Source organism: Oncorhynchus mykiss, chromosome Y (assembly GCF_013265735.2).
Source record: "Oncorhynchus mykiss isolate Arlee chromosome Y, USDA_OmykA_1.1, whole genome shotgun sequence".
Lineage (NCBI taxonomy): Eukaryota > Metazoa > Chordata > Actinopteri > Salmoniformes > Salmonidae > Oncorhynchus > Oncorhynchus mykiss.
The window spans coordinates 27890453-27900375 of NC_048593.1; the positions used below are offsets into that span (position 1 = coordinate 27890453).

The window sequence follows — 9923 nt, forward strand, 5'->3', positions numbered from 1 at the left end:
ATTCCCAATTCCCAAAAAGATAACACATTCATTGGTCATTCCATCAAACTTCAACCCCCAAAAAATATTTAAAATGTGAATTAGTCTTCTGTTATTACAGAGTGATTACAACAACCTTTTCCATCAGGAAAATATAATCAAAGTAGAATTAAACATAACCATAACTGATTAAAATATAACTTGGGTTAGAGAGTAAACTATGGAGACAAATTAATGATCTGAAACACAATTATGATTCCTCTCCATACAACCTTATCGAATCTCACAGTGCATTTAATTTTTTCTAAATTATGATAAAATTCAAAAGCCCTATAACTCTTGTGCACATAACACTATCAACAAGATATTACTGTCTCTCAACACCAAAACCCTTAGTTGCCCTCTTATGCAGCTCTCATTTCCAGGAACGGAGGATGGTCAGGAAGAAAAATAATAATGAAGACATACTGTATGTGAGGATCAAACAGAATTATCCTACATTCACTCACTCTTCCACACTTAGGCTGTTATTGCAGCAGGGGAGTGAATGGACAGACATATTGGACATTATTGTCTTGTTTTGTAATACAGACCCAGCCTGTCATGAACAACACCAAGTCCTTTTCACATTCTCTCACCATGAGAAGCAGGATGTAAAGCTAAATACCATGCAGGTTCTCAATAACACCTCACTCTGATAAGTTAGATGACTCATAGAACAGAAAGACCAATTTAACATGTCATCTAAATGAATCCGGACAGATGTCTGAAACATGTATTCACTGACCTGTCTGCCTGGTGTCTGTCTGTCTGTTCAATCTCCACTCACAAAGCTAGTGGCGGCACTTGTTAGCATATGTTTGATGCAGTGACCATGATCAGTTTTACAACCTCGGTGTAAAGTGTCCTATTAATACCGCATGATGATTATTATAGCCTGTTAGCCTATGGATGCTCATATCTACCTGTTAGTAATGGAATGTCATATAATATGATAATCTTACCATCAGACTTTGATTCCTATATTTGTTTTGACATAATTCCCAGAACTGTGTGCGTCATGACGCAAACAGATGCATGTTTGGGAAATCCCGAATTGTAATAACGCATTTATCATTGACGGTCTAGCCTACTACACCTTTAAGACGTCGACACTGTGCGAATTGGGAGTGGGCATATGTTCGACAGTAAAATCACAACACTTCGCAATGGGAAAACTGTGAAGAGGACCCTCTGGGCTGACAACTAGTTATAGAAAAGGTTTGAAATAATGTGCACCAAAAGGCTATATTGCCATAATAACTATGTCTGAAAAGTGATACAGAAACCATTAAATGCATGTGGGATGAGGTTTGCGCAATGGACGCACAAGGGTATTGGTCTGCATACGTCAACACATTTTGTGACAGTTTCCAGAGCTGACATGTTTACGTTTTGATTTGCCTCTAGAATGTTGTATTTTAATCGTCTCTGACATTTGACAGAAATTTATTCCCGATCAGCAGGGAAATTGTGCTGCTAAAGTGTGAAATATGTTTACAGTTGATTTTCTTGAGTTGTGTTATCTACCACATTCTCCATTTTAACTCCGTCTTTAGCCAGCGACAACGATATTTATCTCATCGAAACAAAAATATCTGCCGGTATCCTGCATGTTGTACTGTTGTGGAAGCAAGGACAAGGAGAAGCAGCGCCCGGACGCTGCAGAGGTGTCGAGAATTCTAGAGACAGAGACAGATAAAAACCGAAAGAGCCAAGAAAGCGCACCTCAACCACTGGACATGTACGGAATAGCGGCAATGCCCGAGCTTCTACCACCCTCTGGCGTACTTCAGCCCAGCTCAGTAATCCCACTCGAGTCGGATGAGGTGCCTGGTTTGTGGAATGGATTCAACAGGGGTGTGCTGAGTTTTGACTCCCCCCAGCGGAGACGAGGCCAACGGGCCCCGAAGTTAGGGCAAATAGGACGGTCGAAGAGAGGTGAGTGTCGGAGATGATGGGGCAACAAGCAAAAGACGAGGAACTAGAATTGCGCTGAAAGAAACTGAACTGCCCGTGACTAAATGATCTACCTGGTTTCAGAGCATTTCGTATTATTCTGTACATAAATCCGAGATACTCATTTAGTATGATATGTTACGTTTCGTATGGTATGTATTAATATGTGGATGTCCTTAAATCCGAGACACTCATTTAGTATATGTTACGTTTCGTATGGTATGTATTAATATGTGGATGTCCATCACTCATTTTGTATGATATGGTACGAATTACAATTCGTATTATATGTTACGAATTTGCTAAATGTACAAATTGTTACGAATTTGCCAAGAGTATATGTTACGAATTCTAGCTAATGTCAGGTTAATGTCAGCTAGCTCGCTTAATGTTAGCTAGCTGGCTAACGTTAGCTAGGCTAGGGGTTAGGTTTATGAGTTCGTTTATAGGAGAAGGGTTGGCTAAATGGTTAAGGTTAGAGGCAGGGTTAGCAAGCTTGCTAGGTAGTTGCAAAGTAGCTAAAAAAAAGTATTAAGTAGTTGAAAATTGGCTAATTAGCTAAAATTGTCCATGAAGAGATTTGAAGTTGCAACCTTTGGGTTGCTAGACGTTTGTGTTCTACGACCACCTACTAATCATACCAAACGTAACATATCAGAATCAGACTGGCCTTTGTAGAAGTTATGTAGAATGGTGTTCATTCATCTGTCAATATATTGATATTCATAGTCTTTCCCCCTTTCGTTTACAGTGGTTATAGAGGATGACGACTTGGATGATGTCATGAAACACAATGGCCTCCCCATATCAATCAATATCTCTCCTGTTGCCTGAACAACTCTGATAGTGTCCAGACCTCAAGAGGCTATTGTGCTCATTTGTGAAATTCTGAAGTGTGTACCACTTGTTTCTGGACAATGTCCAATTCAGGTGCCCATTGCAAAGTTTACAATAGTAGCATGCGCATCACATGTAGTTTAGCTCTTCCTGGACACAGGAAGGTCAGTGTCCCAAGGAAATAGAAGTAAAAAACAGTGCATCTTTGCTTCAGCTGCTGTTCTGGTGTTGAAGGGGGGACTTTGTGTCCTGAGGAGAGGGGAGCAATTAGGATAGATTTGGGTCCGGACAGGCTGAAACATAAGCACACAAGAGAAGGCCCTACCCATCAAGACCTGCCCCTTCAAAATGAGTGGACCTGTTTGTTTGTTGTTCAGTCTTTAGTGTCTATATTTTAAACACTCCATCCAAGATGTTATTTTAATTTGTGTCAATCCAACCTATATCTAACTGAGAAAACAGCTACTCATAGTGCTGGGCAGTGTTTTCACAATATTATTTATTTTACATTATGTACGCTTTTTCAGTGTTTCACATATGTTAACACTTATTTTAGTTTTTGACAGTTGACAACGCTGTCTCGTTTTGGTGCAAACTGTAAAATCTGTTGTAAAACGTGTTAGATAAACTGAAGGCTTTAATTTGCATTGTAACATGTCATAATCATTGTCTTAGTATAACATATGTTGTACTGTATGTTACTTTTACCCCTGAGTTGCTAGACAAAAAGAGTTCCCACTGTGAACTATTTATGGAACTTTATGTATCCCTGCATCGAGGTGTAATATACACATTTTTTACAACCAGCTTCCTGTTATATTCTTCACCATAATGCCACATCTGTTAGAAAAGTAATGTGGCATTCAGATAAGTAGCCTAACTTATGTTAAACCCAGCTATGAAGCAGGTCGCTACATGGAGGAGCAAGTCAAGGAAATTGGTGTAAGACTCACCGAGCTGTGAGGAATACATTGTTTTGATGTAACCATTGTTCAGTTTGGCTCAGTCTTATCTTTGTCAAGATTAATAGATGTAAAGTTATAAAATCTACCCCTCACTAGAGATATACAAGCAGGGTTTAGCTTAAATCAATTCACTTGTCAAGAACGGGTTTTCTAAATCCTCCTTGAATCTACTTGTTAGTTTTCCCCAACCCTTTTCAGTTGTCAAATCACATTTTGTGCCAAACACAACTTACAAGCCCTTAACCAACCATGCAGTTTAAAAAAAATAGAGTTAAGAAAAAATGTAAGAAATTATTGTACCAAGCGAATTTTGCTCTGCCCGGAGTACCCCTGACATATCCCTTCATGTGCATTATACCAGTAGGACTATTATCTCATGAGTCTTCAAGTACCCTCTGTCAAGTAACCCTGTTTGGAAACCACTGTTAGAATGTGATCCGCTGTTGTGTAATGATAGTATGCACCACCAGATAGCGATAAAGTCAAAGGAACATAGTCCTCAGCCCAAAATCTGTGTCTTACTCAACCCCTCAGTCTGTTATTCATTTGAAATAAAACCTGTTAGTCTTTGGAACCTATGCAAAGTCACAGGCTCACAGTTGAAGACAAAGAGAACATTTCAAAAACAGTCCGTACCTCACTGATTTGAGAGAACTTAATGTACATTGTTAGAGTCCCCTGCCTGTGAGCTTTATAGCTTCATGCAGCTCATTCCACCCATCCCCCAAACATGCCAGAGAGACTAAGGGGGGGGGACAGTGGGTTACTGCCTTGCTTAGGAGCCAAACAGATTTTTAGCTTGTCAGCTCAGGGATTTGATCCAGCAACCTTTGGTTACTGGCCCAACTCTACCCGCCAGGCTACCAGACCATGTTCGAGGGGATCTAAACCATTTTGCCTAGATAATGTATCAAGTAAAATTGTGACTCACTGACCTACAAATAATTATAAGTCGTTATTTATGATGCAAGGTGATTTGTAGATCAGTCAGTTGGCAATGGCCTGCACTGTTGGCTGCAATGTGAAACAAGCCCCATGAGGATCATAAAGACTGGGTTCCAGAGCTTAGACATTGCTGCACCTAACAGGTCTTCAACTCCTGGTTAGGTATTTTAAGTATCAGCTAACTACATCCTAGGCGTCTTCTCTGACCAGGCGTTGCGGACGCCGGCTAGGTCTTAAAACACCTGGATAGCAATCTCAGTCGATGACGTGGCACCCCAACCATTGGTTGATGCATGCCATGTCTGGGCAGTGGAACGCAACACCTATGTTATTGCCGCGTTCAAAACAGCTGGGAACTCAGGACTTCAGTGCATTCAAGACTACTGCAATGTATGTATAAACAAGATTTCTTGCAACATCTCTGCATATCTGGCATGGAATCCCACAACATAGACACAGTAAACCAGAACCCACAACTTGTCACCATTTTATTTATTTACAGAAGACAATTTCAAAAGTTAAATATTAAAAATGTGGCAGTATTACAAAACTACCCTTGGGAAAAGGAGAATACATTTGATCATTTGAAGCATACATATTTTAGGTTACTAGCCAATTTTTTAAAAAGTTGCCAAAATGAGAGTACACCTTTACCGCTGATAATGGCATTAAGTGAATCACAGCAAATAGTCAATCTTAGTTGTGGGAGAACAGTCTCGGGCCTTCAGAAATTACAAGTCTTGACAGAGTCGTGTGTTGTATAATTCAAAATGATGTATCTAGCGTAATCATTATAAATCTAGATATAGGCTTGCATTTCCTGATTGGCTCCTAAAACAGCTTGTTGGATGGTTGGCTGTTATAATGTAATACCAAAGCATGATGGCCCCATCATCATTACATAGTCATCTGGCCTGTCCATGTAGGCTACAGTAATAGAAATGGGAAAAGTGGAGGGATGTAAAAAGGTCTGAGGCCAACACTCAACATCTGCTCTACCTTACAAGTAAACATCATGAGCAGTCCTCTAGAACCATCTCTTAATTACATCCTTACTGATATTGTAACTGAGGGTATACCCTGGGAAAAAAATAACACGTAGTTTAAAAAAAGTGGACTGACGGACCAAAATGTTGAGTTGGACTGATGCGCTGTAGATTCTTAAGTTTTCCTACAGCATCCATGAAACTCAAACGTACTCCTTGCTGCTGCTGGGGGGACGAGTGGAGGCGATGGGGTATTTGGCCTTAGGTTTGCCCTTGGGGCAGGTTGCTGCGAGCATGGCACCACCAATTATGTCCAGGAATGCTCCAGCCCAGGCAATGAAGATGGCTGAACCAAACTCATACCTAGAAGATGAGGGTTTGTGTTGGCAACAGTATCTGTACAATGACATGCATAACAGAAAAATGGGAAGCAACTTCCAGCATTCAACACCATCAAGACAGTGAATTAAAGACTCCAGGTGATAAGAGGGGCACTAAAGGGAAGTTTGCCAAAGAGAAATCCAGTAGTACTTACTTGGAGTTAACAGGGGCGAATGGGTTGTAGAACTCCTTGATGATGTTGTTAGCATACCACGAGCAGGCGATAGTTGCACACAGAGCTATGGAGGGGAACGAAATGTTAGCGGTTAAACCATCAGAGCATACAGAGAATCAAGAGCCAATTTCAAGGTAACTCACATCCAATCAGCAGGACGATGCCACCGGTCATGGCGATGCGAGACTTCTTGTTTTTGTCATCTCCCCCACAGTTGGTGCACTTCATTCCCATGGTGGCCACACCCAGCCCAGCCACAGTCACAATGATGCCGACAATCATCAGGGCACGCGTTGCCTGGAGTGCAGCTGGAGAGTTGGGGGAGGACAGGGTTAATACACCAATACACCAGGATATCCCTTTAGGCTGGCAAACAAATAATTTATGGTGCATTACATGGCCCTCCTGTTTTTCGCCCCAACCGAGATAAGTTAGTTTGATAGGGGAAGTCGATATGGATGGTTGAGTGAATAAATAACCATTGACAAATGTTTGATTTAGCCAACCAAATAATTTGAATTTAGCCACAAGTTTCAGTTATAGGAATATAAAGTTTTTAACCCAATTAGGTGTGTTTAGCTTTCATATCCAGGTTATTGAAACCTGAGAGCAGTGTAGCCACAAACGCATGCAAACTAAACACTGATATTCTCCATCTTTGCCTCAACCACTCCCTCCCCCAATGCACCTCTAGTCAGGTGCAACAGAAACCGGCTTCAACCGGAAACCCCCATGAGGGTGACGTGTGCGCCACCCCTCCCCCTCTGGCTCAGTTGGCAAGTCAAGAACCAGTCAGACCAGTCATGAGACAGAGGGGGAGTTGGGTTTCACTATGAGGGACTTCCTCACTATTGGCTAGCTAGACCCTCCCACAGCAAGTAGATCTCGCTTTAGGTTACAAGTGACATTCACAAGATCCCAAATCAAAATGGCTGTTTCGACAGTAAAATTATTTAATATGGCCTCAACACCCACATACGAGCCAGGAAGCATTTAGACAACATACCGACGTCTGAAACTATGCATTTCTGAAAAGCTCCAGTTCCACAGATTTCAATTGGCATGAGAAAAACAGTAGACCGCAATCATTGCTTACCTGGAACGCATGAAGAAATGTAAATAAGCATTTGGCACAACCTAATGAATTTCTACAGTTCCTCATCTGGTAATTCTCCACCTTCCTGCTATCAGTGCAATGCAATTGACATCAAGCTATTTATTTACTTGTTACATTGACCACTGGTTTGATTACAATGCCTTTATCAGACATGGCTTGTGTTCATGTTTGCAGATATGATAAAGCATACAAGCAAAAGAGTATAAGAGATAAGGAGTCTATAAAACGATAGCTTTATCAAAATAGTTGATACACAAGTCAAACAGTGGTTTTACAGCCACTAAAACTACCATGTAGTCAGGGAGCTCAAGCAGCTCAGTAAAGTCTATGCTCTCAATGTCTGAGAGCATAGTCTTTTACAGGTGCACTTTTGCCGAAGTGTGAAAATATGAATGGAATGATGGCACTCACCCAGCAAGCCACACTTAACTCCACATCTAGACACCGCAATGTGTCTGCTGATTAAGACCAGAGTTTCTTAAAAACCATGCTTCTACATCGCTTGCTCTTCGGGGTTTTAGACTGGCTTTCTAATGAAGCACTTTATGACAACGGCTGATATAAAAAGGTCTTTATAAAATACATTTGATAGAGTATGATGTAGTGGACAGAAGTCGCTACTTAAACTACTTGTTGAGATACAGGATCGAGCAATTTTATCAGGGGGCAGTTGGCAGGGAGTGAAGTCAGAGGCTAACGTTTGGGCCATGCCTACATTTATGCAATGTCATGATTTAGGGATTTCTGTTGGTTTATTGTACTCTAATAACACCAGTGGGGTAGGAAGCTAAACAGGAAAATATCGCCGCGAGCCAGTTTTATTCAGTAATAGGCTAGATGAGGAATGTATCTGTGCCTCTTGCTGACTGTGCACGCACCCTGTCAGATCTGTGAGTCCATTCAATGGCGTGTTGACTAAACAGAGCAGAGATCAAGGCTTGATTTACCCCCATGCCAGCAACTCGTCCCCCCTCGATACTGCCTGCAGCTAGCTAATAAGGGTTTTTCCAATAGGCGGATGAGGGCATGGCACAGGACAATGGCTGTCTGGATAACCATTACCCCATTGGTAACTGCGCAACACAGCCATGTCCACGAACCAACGTGAATACAAAACATTCCTCCAGTAGCCTGTGTTTGGTTATATCCCCTGATATCGTGAACCGATGGTGAAATAGGAGTAGCCCCAAATAATGGGCAAAGAAAAATGTTGGATACAAGCCCATTGGGGCTAAGTTAATGAATATCAAAAGGATAACAAAGCAACCAGAAATGTACATAAAATATGGACACTAAGTATGAGTCGTAAATCGCACACAAGGTGTGGCAGTTACATAGAACATTATCAGGTTTCCAATAAGACTCGGCGCATGCGTCATCTATAGCAGGGGCGCGCGTTAATTCCCTCGCCTAGAAAATTCAAACAGCATGTTCTCAACATTAACTTTTGACATTGTACTCATGCCACTAATAGTTTCATACTGGAAAATGAAACTCATTTTATATAAACAAATTCATTAGCCTACTTACAGTCAAGTTGCAGAATTGAGTCATAGACTTTGCATTGGATCTGGCCGGTACTCTGAAATGCACAAGACATCCATAATCCCTGGTACATAGACACCGCTGTGATGATGTTGTCCCCGACATAGGCGGACATTTTCCACTGGGGAAGGATTGTGCCGACAATTAACCCGATCAGACCCAGTAGCGACAGGGCAAACCCCAAAATCTGGAGTCCCGAGTTGGCCATTTCAACTCCTTGAAGCAAACTGAGTTTAAGGAATGTCACTGACCTTGAATAATCTTTGTAGTATAATAAAGACAACAAATAGTTTGATTGGCACGAAGAGGAAATTACTGTCCACCTGTTTTTGAAAAGCAGCCCTTCACGCGTTCACACAATGAATGTCTTCAAAAAGAGCTCTCTTTTGTAAAATTGTTTTAGAAAGTAGCGGCTGCTTTCTGCAAACTATAAAAACAACTTGGCAGCTTCACCTCTAAAACGCAAACGGTAGAATTTCTCAGCACCTGTTGCCAAGCCGCACCTTGATTATTATAATGAGGGTCGGTCGGGGACGAGCGTTTTTAAGGTTCTTCCTCACAAGGGGCGGGAACGCGCACAGTTTCGAGTCATTCACCTTCGATAGACCTGAGGTTTCATGATGTCACCGTTTCTGTCGCAGTATAATGAAACCAAACCGTTCAACTTCAATAATTTCCCGAATGTGATGCTGTGACTAATCGTTCACCAATTAGAATGAGATCAACTATTGATTTAGGGAGAACATATACAAAGAAGTCTATTTCCTAATTGCGCTGGACTCCAAGTGTATTTGCCAATCAACCAATCACTCCAATCTTAGTTCCAACCCTCAGATGTCCCCAGACATACTGACTCAACTCCAGCCACTTTAATAATGGAAAAGGTGATGTAAAAATGTATCACTAGCCACATTAAACAATGCCACTTAATATAATGTTTACATACCCTACATTACTTATCTCATATGTATATACTGTACTCTATACCATCTACT

At 41.3% G+C, this 9923-nt stretch overlaps 1 protein-coding gene and 1 long non-coding RNA gene across 2 annotated transcripts; one reads left to right on the forward strand and one right to left on the reverse strand.

The window, feature by feature from the left end:
• The first annotated feature begins 1117 nt into the window (after positions 1-1117).
• LOC118945283 lies at positions 1118-4349 on the forward strand. Its single transcript, XR_005040404.1, has 2 exons — positions 1118-1959; positions 2729-4349. It is a non-coding gene; the product is annotated as an uncharacterized LOC118945283 (long non-coding RNA).
• An 849-nt stretch (positions 4350-5198) lies between these two features.
• Positions 5199-9448, reverse strand: LOC110509921 (claudin-7-B). Its single transcript, XM_021591140.2, has 4 exons — positions 8914-9448; positions 6410-6574; positions 6246-6330; positions 5199-6073 (listed from the first exon to the last, which is right to left on the reverse strand). Exons 1-4 carry the CDS (start codon positions 9134-9136, stop codon positions 5914-5916), a joined length of 633 nt encoding a protein of 210 aa, XP_021446815.1. The 5' UTR covers positions 9137-9448; the 3' UTR covers positions 5199-5913.
• Between the last annotated feature and the right edge of the window lie 475 nt (positions 9449-9923).

Excerpts from the sequence above, each read along its gene's own strand:
- LOC110509921 (XM_021591140.2), bottom strand. The coding sequence starts at position 9,136 with ATGGCCAACTCGGGACTCCAGATTTTGGGGTTTGCCCTGTCGCTACTG. Across the intron at positions 6,575-8,913 it reads CTCAATTCTGCAACTTGACT|CTGCACTCCAGGCAACGCGT; the intron begins GTAAGTAGGCTA and ends CCAACTCTCCAG. Across the intron at positions 6,074-6,245 it reads TTCGCCCCTGTTAACTCCAA|GTATGAGTTTGGTTCAGCCA; the intron begins GTAAGTACTACT and ends CTCATCTTCTAG.